The 21,290-nt window shown below is 31.9% G+C and overlaps 3 protein-coding genes and 1 long non-coding RNA gene across 6 annotated transcripts in view; all 4 read left to right on the plus strand.

Moving 5' to 3' along the window:
• Window positions 1-5,998, plus strand: part of LOC109608356 (uncharacterized) — a 33,223-nt gene extending 27,225 nt beyond the window's left edge. Inside the window, exons 2-4 of the mRNA XM_020024780.2 lie at window positions 3,709-5,493; window positions 5,550-5,682; window positions 5,740-5,998. Coding sequence (XP_019880339.1) covers window positions 3,711-5,493; window positions 5,550-5,682; window positions 5,740-5,788 — 1,965 coding nt within the window. The 5' untranslated portion in view covers window positions 3,709-3,710 and the 3' untranslated portion in view covers window positions 5,789-5,998. The remainder of the gene's footprint in view (window positions 1-3,708; window positions 5,494-5,549; window positions 5,683-5,739) is intronic.
• A 432-nt stretch (window positions 5,999-6,430) lies between these two features.
• On the plus strand, window positions 6,431-12,383 carry LOC109608362 (zinc finger protein 236). 2 transcript variants are annotated; one of them, XM_049968010.1, is made up of 6 exons: window positions 6,431-7,025; window positions 7,088-7,262; window positions 7,310-7,501; window positions 10,661-11,154; window positions 11,210-11,399; window positions 11,452-12,383. In XM_049968010.1, exons 2-6 carry the CDS (start codon window positions 7,131-7,133, stop codon window positions 11,605-11,607), a joined length of 1,164 nt encoding a protein of 387 aa, XP_049823967.1. In that variant the 5' UTR covers window positions 6,431-7,025; window positions 7,088-7,130; the 3' UTR covers window positions 11,608-12,383. The 2 variants fall into 2 exon arrangements, with proteins under 2 accessions (XP_049823967.1, XP_049823969.1); XM_049968012.1 differs by having other exon boundaries at window positions 6,431-6,885.
• A 2,521-nt stretch (window positions 12,384-14,904) lies between these two features.
• Window positions 14,905-20,923, plus strand: LOC126266495 (uncharacterized). The gene is made up of 2 exons (XR_007548838.1): window positions 14,905-15,066; window positions 20,648-20,923. It is a non-coding gene; the product is annotated as an uncharacterized LOC126266495 (long non-coding RNA).
• Window positions 15,901-20,923, plus strand: LOC109608348 (nicotinate phosphoribosyltransferase). 2 transcript variants are annotated; one of them, XM_020024769.2, is made up of 8 exons: window positions 15,901-16,294; window positions 16,580-16,750; window positions 17,338-17,548; window positions 17,601-17,725; window positions 18,739-19,117; window positions 19,696-19,988; window positions 20,043-20,425; window positions 20,478-20,923. In XM_020024769.2, the coding sequence occupies exons 1-8, from the start codon at window positions 16,216-16,218 to the stop codon at window positions 20,553-20,555; spliced, it is 1,719 nt and encodes a 572-aa protein (XP_019880328.1). In that variant the 5' UTR covers window positions 15,901-16,215; the 3' UTR covers window positions 20,556-20,923. The 2 variants fall into 2 exon arrangements, with proteins under 2 accessions (XP_019880328.1, XP_019880329.1); XM_020024770.2 differs by having other exon boundaries at window positions 15,902-16,294; window positions 18,739-19,051.
• Window positions 20,924-21,290: the final 367 nt, after the last annotated feature.

Below are 21,290 nucleotides of genomic sequence, written 5' to 3' on the forward strand. Positions count from 1 at the left end.
CTTAAAGAGTCACCATCAAGGGCACCAAACAATTCGAGATTCGAATTTATCATTAATAATAGGTTTTTTTGGGGGGCTCATCAAGACCGTCGTGAATCGTAAATTATTATGTTTGTTTCCTTTGCCATCCTTGAACGCAGTTTTGAAACGATTTGTAATAAACAGGTTTCGTTAAATAATTTCCTTGTCTTGTCTTGTCCGTCAATTAATTTTGTCTTCGGGTTGTAAAATTAAATTAAAACTTTATTTATTTATTTATTTATTTATTTTAATTAGAAATCTAGGTTAAGCCGCAGCAAGTTAATTTTACTTTCAAGGTTTCGATTGTGGCACGTGAAATGAATTTTATAAAAAAAATGCATTTTAATATGTAAATGTGTGGAAAGGAAATAAAATACGGTTTACGTCTTCATTTTTATCCTTGAACATGATTTCGAGGAGATATCAGTTTGATAAAAAAACAAATGCCAACGAATAAATTGACTTCCACTTTTTAAATTCCTTAATCTTAATAATAAAACATTAATTGAGTGAGTAGTTTCTATAAAAATTGTTACTATTTAATGTGGATTATCGAATTTAAAAATGTGACGTTTATAGACTGTAAAAATACAATGTGCAGTGTTTTACGACAGTGAAATGGCAAAACACTGAAACAGTTTTACAGCCACACATTGCAGCACTGAAGAATTCGTTTTTGATGACTTTTTAATAAAACTGTTTTGATGGCAGTGAGGCAAGCTGGTAAATATTAAAAGCCATCAAATGATATCAGGTACAAGAATGCATGGAAGTATAAAATGAATGAATCATCGAGCCATAAGGCCATATGTTTATGTGGTCAAGTTTCATATATATTTTAGTGCAGCTTAGCAGGAAATTGTTTACACTAAGCTGAAACTGGATGTTGATTGAGTTTAGTTTTCTTTTTGCAAAACGACGTCACTGTACAAGTTTGAACGTTCTATGAATTCTGAAATTACTACAACCTTGAAATATCTTGTTTGCTACAATCGAAGAATATGCATTACACACCTTATAGTATTTATACATACCAACGTGATAATTATCAAACCAATCCATTGATTAGCATTTTTTAAATGGAAATTTTGCAAATTACCCATTAAAAAAGCTTTTTTTTTTTTAAATCAACGTGATACTTATTTACAGTTGTAGACACGTGAGCACAATTAATATACAGTTGCAAATTCCTGAAGTTTACTTATATTTTCTTATTTTTACTCTAGTTTCTAAAATTATGGGGTTATTTGAATAATTACACCTTATATAACATGTATCAAACTCCTAAGTATGGTCTAAAATTTCCTGGTAACGCTTAGAGTCATACTAAAATGTTTTAATTAAATTAATTAATTAACTAAGTGGCTAAAAACATTTTATAGTTCTTAGAAACAACGAGTCTGTTTAATTTATTAAGTTAATTTAGAATCTTAAGAACATTGTGTTCATTAAGTAATGTTTTTAAGGGGGTAATTTTAAAAAGTGATCAAGACTTGAGTAAAATACATAAAAAATTTTAAATCCTAATAGAAATATAAGTATTAACATTGTAGGGGAGTCTTTAAGACAGTTAACTGAGAAATCCTTTGTAAAATGTACTTCCATTTAGAATTTAAGATGTTGTAGTCATGTAAACACCAAAAAGTAAATTGTAGGAGTTTCCGCCATTATTCTAATTAATCTATAATTAATTAATTAACTAATTGTCTAAAACCATTTTACAGTTCTTAGAAACAACGAGTCAGTTTAATTTATTAAGTTAATTTAGAATCTTAAGAACATTGAGTTCATTAAGTAATGTTTTTAAAGGGGTAATTTTAAAAAGTGATCAAGACTTGAGTAAAATACATAAAAAATTATAAATCCTAATAGAAATGTAAGTATTAACATTGTAAGGGAGTCTTTAAGGCAGTTAACTGAAAAATCCTTTGTAAAATGTACTTCCATTTAGAATTTAAGATGTTGTAGTCATGTAAACACCAAAAAGTAAATTGTAGGAGTTTCCGCCATTATTCTAATCAATCTATAATTAATTAATTAACTAAGTGGCTAAAACCATTTTATAGTTCTTAGAAACAACGAGTCAGTTTAATTTATTAAGTTAATTTAGAATCTTAAGAACATTGTGTTCATTAAGTAATGTTTTTAAGGGGGTAATTTTAAAAAGTGATCAAGACTTGAGTAAAATACATAAAAAATTATAAATCCTAATAGAAATATAAGTATTAACATTGTAAGGGAGTCTTTAAGGCAGTTAACTGAAAAATCCTTTGTAAAATGTACTTCCATTTAGAATTTAAGATGTTGTAGTCATGTAAACACCAAAAAGTAAATTGTAGGAGTTTCCGTCATTATTCTAATCAATCTATAATTAATTAACTAATTGTCTAAAACCATTTTACAGTTCTTAGAAACAACGAGTCAGTTTAATTTATTAAGTTAATTTAGAATCTTAAGAACATTGAGTTCATTAAGTAATGTTTTTAAAGGGGTAATTTTAAAAAGTGATCAAGACTTGAGTAAAATACATAAAAAATTATAAATCCTAATAGAAATATAAGTATTAACATTGTAGGGGAGTCTTTAAGACAGTTAACTGAGAAATCCTTTGTAAAATGTACTTCCATTTAGAATTTAAGATGTTGTAGTCATGTAAACACCAAAAAGTAAATTGTAGGAGTTTCCGCCATTATTCTAATCAATCTATAATTAATTAATTAACTAATTGACTAAAACCATTTTACAGTTCTTAGAAACAACGAGTCGGTTTAATTTATTAAGTTAATTTAGAATCTTAAGAACATTGTGTTCATTAAGTAATGTTTTTAAGGGGGTAATTTTAAAAAGTGATCAAGACTTGAGTAAAACACATAAAAAATTATAAATCCTAATAGAAATATAAGTATTAACATTATAGGGGAGTCTTTAAGACAGTTAACTGAAAAATCCTTTGTAAAATGTACTTACATTTAGAATTTAAGATGTTGTAGTCATGTAAACACCAAAAAGTAAATTATAGAAGTTTCCGCCATTATTCTAATCAATTTATAATTGGTCTTAGAATTGTTGCAGACAGGGAAATGCCCTTCGGGCATAAGACAAGTATCATTGGAAAGGAAAAACCTCGAGAAGTTTATCTGAGACAGAAGAAATTCGAGTTACCAAGTAAAAATTCTCACCCTAAAATTTATTGCCAACAAATTTGCTTCGAGTTATCGATGTCCAGTACAAGTAGAAGTTCGACTGTATTAATAAATTCAAATTCATGTATTCTGGTTGAGTTTACATGGTGCTACAATTCAATGTCAGACCAGCTTTCTTAAAAAAATCACCTTATAATTATGATCTCAACTGTGTGCGTACATGAACAATTCATAAATATGTATTATAATCCCATATCAAATAATTCAAACCATTTGTTTTAATTACTATTAAACACGTGAGATATAATTAAAAACAACCACGAACTGATTAACAATTCAACAATTCGATGTTATTAAATATTATGCGTGGATCTTGATTACATTGAGCTAAATTAACAGGTTGCCACTAATTTAAAAGGTCACCAAAAGTTTTACATAACTGAACACCTAAATTTACGACCGTCTTACATGATACATGTTTTGCAACACGACGATCAAAAACATCCGTCCGCTGCACTCGTTTAATCCGGCGCACTTGTTCCAGAAATGAGGTGGTTCAGGAAGCAGGACGAAGCCCCGAGGCTTCTGAGCTTGTCGCCGCTGAGAAACTCCGAGTCGTTGACTCCACCGAACGAGCCCAACAACCCCGAACTGACCATACTGGGCACACCCAGACAAAACCTACGGCACAGGTCGCGCATCGACATGACCCCCAGCTCGTGGTCCAGGAGGCAGTACAACAAGAACGACACGAACCTGTACAACGTCGAGGAGAGCGTCGTCATCATTGAGAAGTCGGAGCGCAAACGTCACAAGTCCCAGCCGAGGAATTCCAAGTCCATCGAGACGTGCGGCCATTACAGGGAGAAGCGCAACCCCCTGCTGGACAAGGTGAAGCACACCAGACTGTCGTGCTTCAAGTCCAGCTCGAACGCGACCGTGGGTGATGGGGCGGCGGGTTCCAGCGCCGACACCACCGCTAACCCTTCGACGTCCCAACCTGAAGACTTCGAGAACATCGACGTGGTGGACTTCGCCCAAAGCGGCGACGAAACTTTGTCGAGAGCCTCCTGTTTCACGGCCAAACTGAGGGCCATGTCCGAGAAGTACTTACAATCATCCACAAACAAACTCCTAACCAAGCTGTACAAAAGTCATCCCGGCCCCTTGATGGACCCGTTGCCCTTGAAGACGCCCCACAAGAAGATCTCCAAGAAGCGGAGCTTTTCGTACGGCGCCTTGCCCGACATAGAGAACTTCCAGAGCACAACCAATCCCATTTACACGGAGGCTGAAGCGTCGGCAACCAACGAGGAGGACGACAGGCTGCCTCTAGTTGACAACGAGGACTCCGACAGCGGAATTTTGGTGAACGACTCGTCGTTTTCCTCTGGGTTTGAAAGTTCTTACTCGGTATCACCTTTGGAACTATCAACTAACACTACCGCCGTCGATGTATATGATTTGGAGGCCAGTCCTTCGGATGACAGTCAGAGGAACAGAAGGAAGAACAGGACCAGGCATCACCCTCAAAGGGCTCTGTCTTTAGACAGAAGGGAGCTGTTGTTTACCAATTCCACATTGCCTAGTGAAAGTCCCGAAGCTGAACAAGGCAGCCAGTGCAACAAAAACGTGTTAGTCGTAACCTTGGTCAAACAAACCCCCAACGAGGAGCTGGGGATCTTCATAACCAAAAGCAAAATGATTGCCAGAGGTTATTTGATCGCCCACATTGTGCAGGACGGTATTGGGGCGAAGGAAGGCAAGCTAATGATAGGAGATGAAATTGTGAGTGTGAACGGCACCCCAATCGCCGGTCTTACCATTACAGAAGCTAAAGAGTCGTTGTGCACGCCAACCTTAGAAGTGGAGCTGGTGATTATACGCTCCAGCTTCATGAAGGAAAGCTCCGTGGACTTTGAAAACAACAGGAACTCAATTGCTAGTCCCACAGGTGCTTTGAACTCGAGTCCGTTGTACAAAAGACAACACTTCCAGAAGAACAGTTCCATACATGGAAGCTACAACAGGGTTTTGAGGGCCAGGAACACGAATCAATACAAGAATAACGAAGGCCCTCAGTTAGATCTAGCCAAATCCAAAGATGCCACAACCAACAGCGCCACCACAAACTTCTGTACCTTGCCAAGGAGGCCGTACTCGAGTATTTGCACTTTCCACACGGTCACCTTGGAGAAGGGGGCCGGGAAGAAGTCTTTGGGTTTTACCATTGTGGGCGGAAGGGATTCGCCTAAAGGGGCGCTGGGAATTTTCGTCAAGACCATAATGACCAACGGCCAGGCAGCTGAGGATGGCAGACTAAAAGCTGGTACGTCCATCATCCCCCCCAACTCTAACTAAGTACTACTTCACTTTGTGTTTCAGGTGATGAAATCTTAGCAGTTAACGGACAAGTGTGCCATGACATTTCCCATGCGGAAGCTGTACTTCTTTTCAAAAGTGTCAAAATTGGTTCCATTACTTTGCATATCTGCAGAAGGAAGAAGACTAAACTATCGTAAGTCAATTTTCTTTTAGTTTAGGTTGCTTGTTCAATGTTTTTGTTTGATTTTAGACCTACAAAGGCCAGATCATGCAGCAGTATAGCCCAGCCGAATTTATAGCAAGAGTTTTAAGTTAAATTTTAACTAGTTTTTATGCCAATCGCCAAATATAATGTGAATATTAATTAACATACCTATTTATACGTTTAATGAATTCGAACTGATGTACTATATTAGAAAAAATGCATAAATTTTAAGTTTATCATAATTTATATGTGTATGTAAATTATTGTTGGTTTTGTGATATATAAATAAAATTGTATTGACGTACTTGGTGTTTTATTTTTTAATACATAAATCAAGATGTGTTTGAAAACTTTGCTTCTAATGTTATATATTGGAGTCCAAAGTAAAATATCACAAATCCATACCTTTATCTTTTCAAGACAGACACAGACACAAAGGACAAGTCATCTATTTTTGTAGTGCAGTTCGATGTTTCGTACGATATTTATCTTAAAATTCTTTTGTTGTTGGTTTATTTACTTTTTGATAAAGTTCAAATATGGCAAAGCTACATTGTATTAGTTTTTAAGAAGGAAGACCAAATGCTGTCGCTGATTGTTTCTTCGACTTGAATCCACCTTCCGACTCCAGTTTCAAAGAAACAATTTCGTGTTAATTTCAATAAATCGACAAAAGCTCCGTGCGAAGTGAAAGATAAACTAAAACAAATGGCATTGTTGATAATGGCAATTAAGAATGGCCGTGCAGGAAGTAAATACAGAGAGAAGTCATAAAATGATTTCACAAAGACTTGCAAAATGAATAAAACATTGTGTCAGGTGAGGATTGAAGGCTCTGGGGGGTAGTGAACTGTTGTAGCGATTGGCGTTAATAAAGTAGTGGATATTGATTATAAAACCGGGGTAAAAAGGGAATATGTATGGGACTTGCGTCGTTTAAATGAGTCCGTCTGTCGGTATTGATTTTGAACAGAAAGAGTAAAGCAGTGGAGTTTAAGAGGGAGCATGTCCGCACCCAATATAGTGTAAACAGGGGTGGCAATCACAAATTTTGAGATGGCGGGAATCCTTTACACATGTATTTTGACGTATGTCAATCAAGAAATAAATTTTAAGCTTCGCGGAACGGTGTACAGATTTTTCGATTCATAAATATGAAAGTTGATAGTGGGAAGATACAGGATGATGTTAGTAAGTGGCCATTTACGGTTCGGTTTGTTTAAATGAGTGCATTTTTGCCAGCTTTAAGTTCAGATGCATGTATTAGGTTTTTTAAAAGTACGCAGTACAAATAGTTTGAATTGTACCTCAATATGTATGTGCGCAATGAGGTAGGATCTTTTTTGTTAGACGTTGTGTATTATTGTCCGTTCTTTACCACTTTTATTAACAGGATCCTTTTATTTGAACAAAAAAATAATATTCAATGAAACAAAATGGACACAAATTTATTGTCAAAATGGTGTCGAATTTGTTCAAGTGAATTTCACAATGGGATATTTGTTTTTGGAGAAGAAGCCAGACGGTCATTTTTACATGCGAAAATACGAAGATATTTAGCGCTGACGGTGAGTAAACAAATAAACACCCCAAAATCTACCACAACTCCTTTCAGATCACGTTGGAAGACAGATTACCCAAAATGATTTGCGAAGAATGCTGCAAAAAACTGGAGGCTTTCCACAGATTTGCCACATCGGCATTAAAAAACCAGGACAAAATGTCCAAATTCGTTTGTTACAACACCAGCTACATGGAACCAAAGCAAAACGAAAACAAATCCCTGCTGCACACTTATCTGACAAAGGTAATGCCCTAAATGTATTTTCATTAGGATAGGTTATGTACCAATATCCAGTAAAATGAGCGATTTATTCTTATTTTTACGGTTTTAATGTATTTCATTGAAGGTTCTTTTTTATAGAACAGAATTCCAAATATGTGAACGTACTAATTAGCTTACTGGAGGTAATCAATTTTTTGTGACATTGGATGATTCACATCAATCATGGGGAATGCTTTTTGCTCTCTTATTTTAATTTGCTACAAAATTATTCTCCTGTGACTATTAAAAAATTTCTTAAATTTTTTAATATTTCCTCTCAATTAAAATGTAAAATTAATATAAATTATGTTCATTAAAATTAAAACTAAATATGAAAAATTAGTTTCAAATACAAAATTCTTCAAGTTCATTTATTTTATATATTATAAATATTTATTTAACGAGTACTGGATAATTTCTTTTTTTCATAAATATTATTGTTACTTAATTTATATTTGCCTCTTTCATTTTATTTATTTTTTTAATTGATTGAAAAAATCCTTATAATTAAATTACATTAAATAAATTAATTTTTTAGAAACAAAATGTTGATTTATCATAAATATTTTTCTATTTTACTTCAAATTTGATTTCCTTATTTTCTTTTTAAATATTATCAATAATTAGTAAATTAAAATCATATCATCATATCATCATATCATCATATAATTAAAATATGAAATTGCTGTAAAATCTTTACTGAAAAATGTTTCTTTTTTCTTTTATTGATTATTACTTAATATTTAAAATACAAATAATAAAATAAATTATTTATATAAATAAAAATTAAAAATTGTAATTTATCTAATTTGGAATTTACCAAATATTTTAAATTTTCGAATCAAATTTAGCTTATTGTTTAATCTTTAATTACCATATAAATATTTTTCTATTACACTTTTATTATTACAAATTTATTTTCTTATTAAATATTATCAATAATATTTTGATATGTAAATTAAAATTTAAAATAATTTCTAAAATCTTTACTGAATATGTCCTTATTTTTTCTTTGCTCAATCAAATTTGTAAATTTTTTAAATCAAATTTTGCTTAATGTTGAATCGTATAAATATTTTTTTTACACTTCAAATTTATTTTCTTTAATTTCTTATTATTACCAATAAGTATTTTAAATTTAATGAATAAATTGAAATTTAAAAGGAAATTTTACTATAAAAGTCCTTATTTTTTTCTTTCAATTATTTATATAAATAAAAATTTAAAATAATTAAAATTGTAATTTATCTATCTTGGAATTTATTTTTTTTTATTTATTTATTTTAATTTATTTTTTTTATTTTCTTATTAAACGTTACCAATAAGAATTTTGAAATTAATTTTTAAGTTAAAATATATCTAATATAAATGATATAAATTAAAATTTAAAATTAATTTTTAGCTCTAAAATCTTTATTGAAAAATTATTTTTTTAATTATTGCTTAATTAAATTAAAAAACCTTAAATAATATACATAAATATTATTATTGTTTAATGTTGAATTATCATATAAATATTTTCTTATTAAATTAATTTCCTTTATTTTCTTATTAAATATTGTCAATAAAAAAAATTAAATTAAAATTTAATATAAATTATATAATTAAAATTTAAAATGAATTTTTTACTAAAATCTTTCTTTTAATTATTGCTTAATAATTAAAGTACCTTAAATTATTTATATAAAAAAATTTAAATAAAGTTGTAATTCTAATTTATCAAATATGTTAATTTTTTTAAATAAAATGTTAAATGTTTAATTTTGAATTATCATATAAATATTTTTCTATTTTATTTGTATTTTTTTTAAATATTACCAATAATAAAATAAAATTTACCTAATATAAATCATATAAATTAAAATTAATTTTTTATTCTAAAATCTTTGCTTTTTTTATTTATTAAAATTATTTATGGTCAAATATTATCACTATTTTTCTATTTTTCTTAAAATTCGTTTTATTCTTAAATATTACCAATAAGTATTTCAAATTTAATTATTAAATTAACATTTATCTAATCCATCTTATATAAAATATGTAAATTAAAATTATAAAATTGTTATATTTTTGGCTATTTATTATTATTAAATATTGAATATTGATTAATTAAATATGAAAAAATCATTTAAAATAAATCAAATTTGATTTATTCATTTTTCTTTTTTACTTCTAATTTTATAAAATCTGTGATTATTGAAAAGCTCTTATCTATTTTTAATTATTGCTTAAGCATTAAATGACAAAAATTAAAATTTAAAATAATTAAAATTGTAATTTATCTATTTTTAAATTAATTAGGTAAATACATTAATTTTTTGGAATCAAAATTTATTGTATAATTAAATCAATTATTGTTTGGTTTCCTTATTTTCTTCTTAAATACTTCTAATAAGACTTTTAATATATTTAATATTTATCTAATATAAATTATATAAATTAAAATTTATTAAATGATAATATTATGATATAAAAATAAAAAAAGTACTACTTTGCTTCAAGATCGTTTTATTTGAGTCTTATATAATCGTAAGTAATGTATAATCAAATAAGAATTCAAAACTTAGATTAGAGGCATATAGAATTAAAATATTTTCTTATAAAAAACTTTCTAAATGCTCAAATTGATTTGAACGTCCCGCCATATTTTGAGCATCTCAATTTAAGATAAGCAACCATCAATACTATAGATCTTGGTTGACATCCCTGGTGATAAAAATTTCTAATCTCACAGTCACTAAAATAATTTAAATTATATGTTTTTTACACGAGAGCCTGAAAACTTTGAAATTGTAAGTAATATATTTGTTTTAAATGTACTCTAGTATGATCTCTATAAATTTAACATTTAATATTAATTAACCTAGTTATTTATAGTTTGTCATGCTCTATAATCTCTATATCTGAATGTAGTTGCAAATAAAAACAATTTTAAACTAGCTTTTTTCTAATTAAAATTGAACTACTAAAGCCTATTGATAAAATTATAATTTATTCTCTTCTATTAAATTGTTTAAATAATAAAATATTAATTTTTTTTTAATATGGGGAATATTGACATTCCAATTGTTACATTAGTTTTAATATTCAAAATCAATTCTTAGAAACATTTAAGTAATTATTCCAAATTCCATATTCAAGGGTATAAAAGACAAGGATGTGAGCCAAGAATCCGAAGTGACCGAAATGGAGGTGCGAATCGACCCGATGATAATCCTCCAATGTTGCCTGGACCCAGGTGACGACGAGGACAACATGAACGACAACAACAATGACAAGAACCCGGACACGGAACTGAACGGCACCGAAACCGGCACCGTTGAAGCTTACCGCAGAACGCACGTACTGCCCTCGACGAAGCTGGGCTCGAAATTGTTGAATCTAAATAACATGCATTGTACCAAAGAGACTGACAAACAGACTGAAACTGAAACATCATCACACACTGGATGCAACATGCATCGGCAAGGTTTGGACGACAGTGACGATGAGGGTACCGACAGTGATAACGGGGAGGGATCCAAATTGACTTGTCCCATTTGCGGGAAGCTAATATCCACCAAAGGCAACTTGAAGGTGCACTTGGAGACGCACAGGCCTAAAGGAAAGTATGGTTGTGAAATTTGTGGTAGAATGTAAGTCTTCTGCTCCTTACAGTAACTACTTAAACAGTACTTAAAACCGTTGTAGATTTAAGACGCAGTGTAATTTATATCGTCACAAGGAGTACCACGGAGGTGTGCAGTACCCTTGTGGGGTGTGCGGAAGGGTTTACCCCACTAACAGTACTTTGAGGGCTCACTCTATTACCCACAGTGATCTAAGACCTCACAAATGTCCCTTGTGTGATAAAACCTTCAAGAGAAATCAGGATTTAAAGGTACCACCAAGTGATAATTAATCAACCATCAAATTATTTTGTTACGTTGCAGTTTCACATAAATCAGCACACTGGAGCAAGACCCTACCAATGTCCCTATTGTCCCAAGGCATTTGCCAGTTCTGGTAATTGTTTCTCACATAGGAAAAGAATGCATCCGATGGAGGTGGAAAGAGACAGAGAAAGAGCGGCTAAAATAATGCGATAAGGTCCTTCCTCAACTACTTCCATTGATCAAATTTGAGGGGAAAATGTAAAGGTTTTCAGTTTCGAAGAAAATCACAGATATTTTAATTGTGGCTGAGGTAGACCTTATTTAGCTCCTGAAATATCCTTTGGTAACTGTCAATATTTAGCATATACTGAACAATTAATACTGCTGAATTTTGTCCATGTTTGTTGTAAATTATTGAAAATCGCCGTTTGTCTATTGGAACTTTTTTTTATCGTTACACAAATATTTATTTTTCTCCTATAAAATGACAATAGATTAAAAGAAGCTGAGGGAAAAAGATTCGGCGGATTAAATGGCTGTTTCCAATAAACAATTGATTATATTATTGTGATTATTTGGTAGTGATTTTAGATAATCTGTGATGAACTTTTGTATACGAGATTTTTATTTAAAGCATATATATGATAATTGTATGTTTACTAACGTATTTGTAGGTCGATTAATGTTATTTTTTTAATAGCAATAACGTACTTTTTGGAATGTCACGGTACTGAATATTTATAAAGTGACACTAAATTTAAAAATATGGACGTATAGTAGCACCAATCCTTAAAATAAGATGCCTTTATTTTTCTAAAACAGTAAACGCTTGAACAGAACACATAAATGGTATGTTTATTTTTAAATATTCAATATATCATTGCTTCTGGTGCTAATATACATTGGATGTAAAAATATCAGTATTATACAAGTAAAGTAAACTAGATCAAAATGTACATAAAGTTGTTAAATAAAGGACTTTCAAAATACTCACTCTAAATTTCATTATTATACAATTAAATATATTTAGTTTAATTAAACTTTGACAAAATGTAAGGTATATTTACAAATAAAACTACTTTCTAATATAAGTAACTGTAAAAATATTAAAACGTATTAGATTGTAATTTTACAGTTTACCTTAAGTAATTTACTAATGTGTGCAGTGTAATTTTAACAATTATACTGTAATTAGAGACCTCCCAATTCTAATTGAAGGTACTGTTGGAAAGACTATTGAGCCTTCCTGTATGGCATATAATCGTATGTATAGCTATGAATGTACCAAGAAAGTTAAAAAATCATCCTCTCTAAAAGGTGTTAAAGTTTCTCAATGTCTTAAAATATTAAGTCAGGACGAATGTCTTCAATTCTGTTAAATTAGAAAAATAAAAAACTATAGTCACAAAATTACTTTGAATAGATATAAACAATATAGAATATTTTATACACACAATCATCTAGAAGTGAACAGTTTAACTCATTTTGACAATAGAAAAAAATTTACATCTTTAGTATCTGCAGTATTGTTCATCCATATATTTTAAACTTTATATTTCATATTCACCTTATCTTACATCATTAAATGGACATTAAATTAAATTAAAAATATCAACCATATTCGATTGGATTGTTATAGTTTACTTTGGGTAATAAACTAACGTCAGCAGGGCCAGCAGTTTTTAACAATTAATCTATAATTAAAGACTCCCAATTCTCATTGAAGATATAATTGGAAAGGCGATTGAGCCATCATGTATGGTATAATGATATTTATTGGAGATTATAAGGAGGAAATAAAGAAAATCATCGTCTATAGCAGAAAATAATTTCCCCCAAGTAGACAGTGTGTGGAAATGTTTATATAGGCGTTTTTTAATCTCAGTATTAAGTTTGACGGAGCCAGAACAAATGTCTTCAATTCTAATTAAATTTGAAAGATTATCCAAGAAATTATTTTAATTCATTTTTTGATAGATACTTTAAAAATTAAGTACAGATGTATATGTTATCTTAAATATCATAAATTTTATAGTTATGTTAAAATAAATTGTTTGTGGATAGGATTAAAATTTGTTTATAAATAGATAAAATAAAATTTTATAAGTGGTGTAAGTACAATGGTTAATCATGATAAGCTTCTTGAACAATAATTTTGATTATAAAGTAAACATGTTTAATTTTTTTCATTCACAAAATTATTAATAATTTATTCAAAACGTGATATTAATCAATTAATTATAAAATGTCAATATATAGAGGCAAATTACTCACTAATTAAGAAAATACATACATAAAATTTGATTTCATCCAATTTAAATTGTTAAAATGATTGGATATTTTTTTAAATCGTGTTAGAATAATGTAAAATCTGATAAGATTATTAATACATATGATTGTTGTTGGTCATGATCACACAATAAACACTAGAAAATCATTATTTATATACAATTAACATTATCAGATTAAATAATATATTTTTATGTAAACTAAACAATGTCTAAATCTTTTTATCCAGGACATTTCGTGTAAAATTTGAATTAACAACAATGTCTACATAATATCAAAATTACTATATACGTAGTACAAATATAATTTTAAGAATACAATATAATATCATGTGATATCTTAAAATGAATAACAAAATCCACTTACTAACCATAAAAGATAATATTAACAAATATTTGTTTTATTTTGATTTTATCTGGTTTGCAAATAATTAAAATAAATATTAATATAAAGTAACATGTATTAATTAGAAAATTAATTAATTTCCATAAAGTTGATATAAATTGAATCTGGTTTTTGATTAAAATGTGCTTTAATTGGATTTTCACTTAGACTTTATAGTGACAGTGCACATGCACTTATGGATCCGATTCAAAGATCCTTTGAATCGTCTTCTGAACTGAATCAGAAAGTATTATAAAGACATCCTTTTGAGAAGTCTGTTATACCTATGAGGGTGGATAAGTTATTAAATTTAGACTAGGAGGAATCATAGAGGGTAGAAGCTTCCCTTAAAACTTCGAGGCCTGACTTTGGACTTTCACCTAGCTATTTTTAACACTAAATTTATTCAGGTTGCGTTTATATGATGGAGCTGAACGGCTAACTCAGAATTAAGTTAAACCAGGACGTCGGAAAGGTAACGATGCCCGGTAGACTTTACAGTGACAGTGGACACGCACTCGTGGATCTGCTTCAAAGATCAATTGAATCGTCCCCTGAAGTGAATCAAAAAGTATTATGCAGACATCCGTTCGAGGAATCTAAAAGGGCTTACGTTATACCTACCAGGGTGGAGAAGTCGTTAAATTTATATTGGGAGGACGGGAAAATTTGCCAAGGGTTGTCCAATTTGCAACAAATCAAAGAGAGGGTGAAAGCCTCCCTTAAAACTTTGAGGCCTGACATCAAGAGAACATTAAATCCAACATCATACAAGGTTGGTATTTATTATTAGGTGTTAAGGGTGAGACTCAAACGTTGTTTTTAAGGTCACCGTTATTGTCAAACTTTATGCTTTTCTACATGAACAAGGGTTGAAAAATGCTCCAATTGGAGAACTGTCCTACTGAACCTATAGTGCAAAATTACATAACTTTTCGAGATTTTTATCTATAGATGGAGGGATGGATGTTGATGTTGACCATAAAATGTTTAGATGAGGTTATAAAGGGGAATATTTATTTTTATATCACAGGATAACAGCAATACACAACAAGCTTTATTTATTAAACGTCGGTTTTTTAATTTTTTACATATCATGAGGAAGATGTGTATAAATAGGAAATAGATATACGAAAGTTGGAATATTATTTGACTGTGAACTGATTTCATTCTTCAAGTACTGAACATTTTAACTTACTAATATCACATTCATGTACTGAGTACTAAAATAAATTATTAAACAACATGTATTAATAAGAAAATTAATTAATTTCCAAAAAGTTGACACAAATTGACTTTGGCTTTCGATTAAAATGTTGAAATTTAAGTAAATTATATATTTAGCGGTACGTTGAACCTCGATAAAAACATAAAAACTTCGTACATCAATAATACATGAACACATCAACAATAAACAATTGCATTGGGACATTTTGAGATTAAAAAAAAATGTAATACGTATATTAATTATTCGCTGGTACGTTGAACTTCGATAAAAACATAAAAACGTCGATGAACGCACACAAACAATAAACAGTCGCAATGAAAATTGCCAGATAACTTTCATGAACTGCATAATCTCCCGTCCCGTGTAGTGGCTCGAACCAGTTCCGAACCACTTAACCAGGGGAATCCCTCGGCGCAGCAAAACAATCAATTCGAAAAAATGTAAGAATCCACTCGTATAAATAGGCAGTCGTCCGAACGTAGTGGCTCCCCAAGGCTGAATAGTTCTAATTAAAAAAAAAAACGTGCGTTTAGTTAATTAAAGAGCGTTGATAAGTACGTAAGCAAATAAGATAAACGGCCGGCACAGCTCGGCACGTTCTTACATCAACCGTCCGACGACGACGACGTTTTTATTAATAAATTTTTTACTCGTACGGGTTTATCCGAAAATATAATAATATTATTAGTATTATCAGTTGAGTGGCTGCCCTTCGTTGACCTCCGTGAGGAATAATCAATATTACAGTTGAAGCCGCCACACATTTCTCGGCGGGTGTTCTGGCGTTTCTCGGCGAGCAGTTGCGGCTTGAACGCGAAAGCGGGAACAACAGATGGAGCAAGCACTCTAGACCGAATCATTTCGAAAACGGCGGAACCCCCAACTTTTTTTTTCGTTGTTTCTGTTTCGTCCCGGTGAGCATGGACGAGCTGCAGCAGACCTCCGGCAAGCATCCGAAGAGGTCCGGCCAAAATGGCATTGTACAGCCACTCCTTACAGGTATTTGTCACATTTTTTTATGTTTATTATTGTTTACGTCGTTCAGTTGACACGAATCGTCTTCCGATCACTTAAACTGAAACTGTTTTTGGACGGTGTTGATGGTTTTTTTGGGCGCATCTTTGTGTTGTTGGTGTTTTTAACGAGATTTACGTGATGTCATGTGTCTGCGATTCGCATGTTTGAAGTCTCGCTGATAAAATTTTGTTTGTTTATCTGAATTTAGGTCTTAAACTTTACATAATGTTACCACTGGTTTCGTAATTTTTATTGAATTATTTTTAGATCTTTATCAAATAACCATGGCTTATGCTTACTGGAAGTCCGGCAAGACCAAGGACCATTCCGTTTTTGATTTGTTTTTTCGGAAAAATCCTTTTCAAGGGGAGTTCACCATTTTTGGTGGTCTTGAGGAGTGTTTGAAGTTTTTGGAGAAGTTTCATTACTCAGTTAGTGGTAATTATGCTGATTTATCAGGAAATGAGCCTTATGAATGTTTTTTTGATTCAGCTATTGCATTAAACATCAGAAATAACAACATCCCAACATTACACAAGAATCTAATTTAAATCTCCTGTGCCAAAAATATGTCTCCTTTCACAATAGGAGTCATTTTGTGGCCATTTAATTGACTCGAGCTATTACTGCGTCTATTAACTATTTTGAATGAATTATGAAAAAAATTATTTACTTTTTAATTAGTTATTGTTCAGGAAGATTATCATGATCAACTATGCTATCTATCATTGGAAGCATTGTCTTCCTTATCTAGTTTATGGTTTTGTAGACTAATTTTAGCCAGACTTGGAAACAATTTTAACAAAACCACACATTTAATAAATGTTTATAAAACTATTACATAAATACCCTCTTCTTCCCCTTCCTTTCAATGTAAATTGTATGATGATACTTACCTGTTTTCTTATTCTAATAGAAGATAAATCGGAATAATGTCGTTGCCACCTAGTTAGAATCCAAAGCATTCGTCTTGGCTTATTTCCAGCTTAACACCGAGATAAACGTTCACACACAAACATTTCCAGACATTGAGTACTTGAGAGAAACTTTACCTCCTTCCATAGAAGATGAATTTTTTACTTTCCTCAGTACGGTCTCCGCCAAAGACGTACGACTATACGCAATACAAGAAGGCTCAATAGCCTTTCCAAGAGTACCTTTAATGAGAATTGAGGGGCCTTTAATCATAGTACAATTGTTAGAAACTACACTGCTCACGTTAGTAAATTACGCAAGGTAAACTAAAGAGTTAGCACCAAATGGATGTGGTTTGATGATTGTGTTTTAGTTTAATGTCCACAAACGCAGCAAGATACAGGATGGCAGCGGGCAACATGAAACTGTTCGAATTTGGATTGAGAAGAGCCCAAGGACCTGACGGGGGACTTTCCGCTTCCAAGTACTCGTACATTGGTAAGTGATTTTATTGCTGGGTATTTAACATTATCAGAACAATCTGATTTTAACGGCGGTCCTATTTGTAAATATTGTTTTTATGGTCTTTGACCTTAAACCACATATGCCTCCAAATGGAAAATTAATCGTTGAATATTTACAATCAGGAATCGGTCGAGTTAATCTAGCAATAATATTTTTATCGTCGCAGTTATCTATTTCTTACGGATTTAATACGTAAGCTACAAACTTTGATTGATCAGTCGAATTAGTCGAACTATTTTAGACAATTTGAGGGCGTTCTCGCAAAGAAAAGTGTATAAAAGCTCATTGTTGTTTGTCAGGCGACGCAGATGATGTAGTGAACTGGTACGAAATATTTAATAATTCCACACAATCCCTGTTAAAGTCGACAGTTTATCTGCAATTCGGTATCGATTATACATACTACTTGACACTGTTGGAACCAGGTACCAAAAGGACCAACAATCCGTTTCCATGAAATTTACGGGAAACTCGTTAATTATTGCCCATTTAAAATTTACTTCATCGACAATAACGTGCTTCCGTTGTATAACGCAATAATAGGATCGTTACTGGAAACTCCATTTGAAACTTGATTTCGTTATTAATTCCTTGCCAATTCTATTATTACCCACATAATAGAATTTTACTCCATTAACCACAAATTTATTGAAAGTGCACAGAATTATTTCGTCTGCATCGCTGCATTAATTGATTCCAATTTTGCACCCTTTGAAAGGTAAATGTTTGCTGTAACTGTTTAATTTACTATTCTAAGTAACAGTTCTCATAATACATATCTTGCCCACGCTAACCTTCTTATTAATTCATTAAAACCTTGTAACAATCGATTCTCAGTAATAATTTAAAGTACGCAGTACATTCGACAATTGTAATCAATTTGTGGTAACATGTCAATAGACTTTGTTGACAATATAATGGTACATGTTTGTTATTAATTATTGGTTGTCAATGTTACGTTGTAAGTACAATTTATGTAATTTTAGGTGGATTCGATGGTACCAGTAACGTTCTAGCTGGCAAACTCTTCAACATACCAGTCAAAGGAACCCACGCTCACGCTTACATAACGTCCTTCAACGGTTTTTCGGAGCTACGCAACACATATTTAGAGCCGAAGGGCGGCGGCTACGCCAGAGATTTGCTGCAGCTAAGCCTGACCCACAGAACGAATCTGGTACCGATATTTAACGTGGTAGAATCGGAGGCGAACGATGGAGAGATGGCGGCGCTGGTGTCGTTCGCCATAGCCTTCCCCGATGGCTTTATGACTTTAGTAGACACATATGACGTTAAGAGGTATTCCTGCTCTACGAATAATCTGTACAAAGTCACTTCAAACACTCAAACGCATAACGAGTACAGGTAACAAAGTCGGATAAAAATTTAGCTGCATGCCTTCCAATGAAAAAAAATGGGGCTAGTCCAAATAAATCAGTTACAAAATCCCCCGGCAGGCAGATTTGCATAGTGATCGACCTGTCCTGGGTATGCGAGCCAAGTACGCTCTGCACGATGCACTCAGCACTTAGCACCATCTTCATCTCACCCTGCTACGATTTAAGTAGGAGTCCGTTAAGTCTTTACTTTTTTTTTAATGGCAGTGAAAGGAAGGATTCTCTTGTCACAATTATAATGAAACAAGTGGGTCATCCAATTAAAACCTTTTTGCGTTCAACATCCAGAACATGTGATTCATCTGTTTGAATCGAATCTTCTAGTCATACTCTTTGTTATCTGTAATGATTTTTAGTCACGTTCGTTTTGATAAGCATGCATGCAAAGTAACACATCAAAAATACCATGGCAGATACTCAGCAGCTGGGTATTTTCATCAAATAATCCGACACCGACATTGTTTAGAGTGCTTTGCTAGTATAATTCCTTTAGCATGTTTCCAATTCCATTTAGACCTTGTAAATCACTATTTTTATATTTTTTAGGTCGGGTCTTCTGAATTTCTGTGCCGTCGCTTTAGCTTTAAACGATTTAGGATACAGAGCAATTGGTATACGTCTAGACAGTGGTGATTTGGCTTACCTGTCCAATGTGGCAAGACAATTTTTCTACGAAATCAGCGATAAGTACAACATACCTTGGTTCGCGAATTTGACCATAATGGCTTCGAACGACATTAATGAAGAAACCATACTGAGTCTCAACGAACAAGGTCATAAAATTAATTGCTTTGGTATTGGGACCCATTTGGTGACCTGCCAGAGACAGCCATCTTTGGGTAAGATAACTTTGGACTTTCACCTAGTTATTTTTTAACCTTCAATGTATTCAGGTTGCGTTTATAAGATGGTGGAGCTGAACGGCCAACCCAGAATTAAGTTAAGCCAGGACGTCGGAAAGGTAACGATGCCCGGTAGGAAAGATGCCTATAGACTTTACAGTGACAGTGGACACGCACTCGTGGATCTGCTTCAAAGATCAATTGAATCGTCCCCTGAAGTAAATCAAAAAGTATTATGCAGACATCCGTTCGAGGAGTCTAAAAGGGCTTACGTTATACCTACGAGGGTGGAGAAGTTGTTAAATTTATACTGGGAGGATGGGAAAATTTGCCAGGAGTTACCCAATTTGCAACAAATCAAAGAGAGGGTGAAAGCCTCCCTTAAAACTTTGAGGCCTGACATCAAGAGAACATTAAATCCAACACCATACAAGGTTAGTATTCATTATTAAGTGTTAAGGGTGAAACTCAAACGCTGCTTTTAAGGTCGCCGTTAGTGACAAACTTTATGCTTTTCTACATGAACAATGGTTGAAAAATGCTCCAATTGGAGAACTGTCCTAATGAAACTATAGTACAAAATTACATAACTCCGAGATTTTTATCTATAGATGGAAAGATGGATGTTGATGTTGACCATAAAATGTTTAGATGAGGTTATGAAGAGGAATATTTATTTTTATATCACAGCATAACAGCAATACACAACAAGCTTTATTAAACGTCGGTTTTTTAATTTTTTACATATCAAAATGAAGATGTGTATAAATAGGAAATAGATATACGAAAGTTGGAATATTATTTGGCTGTGAACTGATTTCATTCTTCAAGTATTGAACATTTTAACTTGCACATCTCACATTCATGTACTGCGAAAAATTAGTGCCTTTAAAATATTCAATGCTTTTAGATAAATAAACGATTAAATATTATGTTGTTGTTTCATTTGAAAAATTTTAAAACTGTTAATATCTGTAACTTTCCCAATGTTAAAAAAAACAGTGTCATTTTAAGTAAATCAAAAAGTTACTCATAAGAGTAAAAAAGTTGGTAATTTATACTGTGAGGATGAGAAAACTTGCCAAGAGTTGCTGCTTCTAAATGAAACTAGTACAGAAAGTTGTTGTTTTTAAAATAGCTGGTAAAAATTCAGGGAATGGAGGAAATAGGACTTGACTTTAGACCTACAAGGAAAACCTTGCTTTCTTCTTCTTGTTCACTTTATTTCATTTTAAATTGTATGATATTTACCTGTTCTTAATCTAAAATAAGATAAATTGAAGTAATTTCGTTGCCATC

The sequence above is a fragment of the Aethina tumida genome, chromosome 1 (genome assembly GCF_024364675.1).
Source record: "Aethina tumida isolate Nest 87 chromosome 1, icAetTumi1.1, whole genome shotgun sequence".
In the NCBI taxonomy this organism is placed as follows: domain Eukaryota; kingdom Metazoa; phylum Arthropoda; class Insecta; order Coleoptera; family Nitidulidae; genus Aethina; species Aethina tumida.

Excerpts from the sequence above, each read along its gene's own strand:
- LOC109608348 (XM_020024769.2), top strand. The coding sequence starts at position 16,216 with ATGGACGAGCTGCAGCAGACCTCCGGCAAGCATCCGAAGAGGTCCGGC. Across the intron at positions 17,726-18,738 it reads TTCCAAGTACTCGTACATTG|GTGGATTCGATGGTACCAGT; the intron begins GTAAGTGATTTT and ends ATGTAATTTTAG. Across the intron at positions 20,426-20,477 it reads TAAATCCAACACCATACAAG|GTCGCCGTTAGTGACAAACT; the intron begins GTTAGTATTCAT and ends GCTGCTTTTAAG.
- LOC109608362 (XM_049968010.1), top strand. The coding sequence starts at position 7,131 with ATGGACACAAATTTATTGTCAAAATGGTGTCGAATTTGTTCAAGTGAA. Across the intron at positions 7,502-10,660 it reads TGCACACTTATCTGACAAAG|GGTATAAAAGACAAGGATGT; the intron begins GTAATGCCCTAA and ends TCCATATTCAAG. Across the intron at positions 11,155-11,209 it reads TGTGAAATTTGTGGTAGAAT|ATTTAAGACGCAGTGTAATT; the intron begins GTAAGTCTTCTG and ends AAACCGTTGTAG.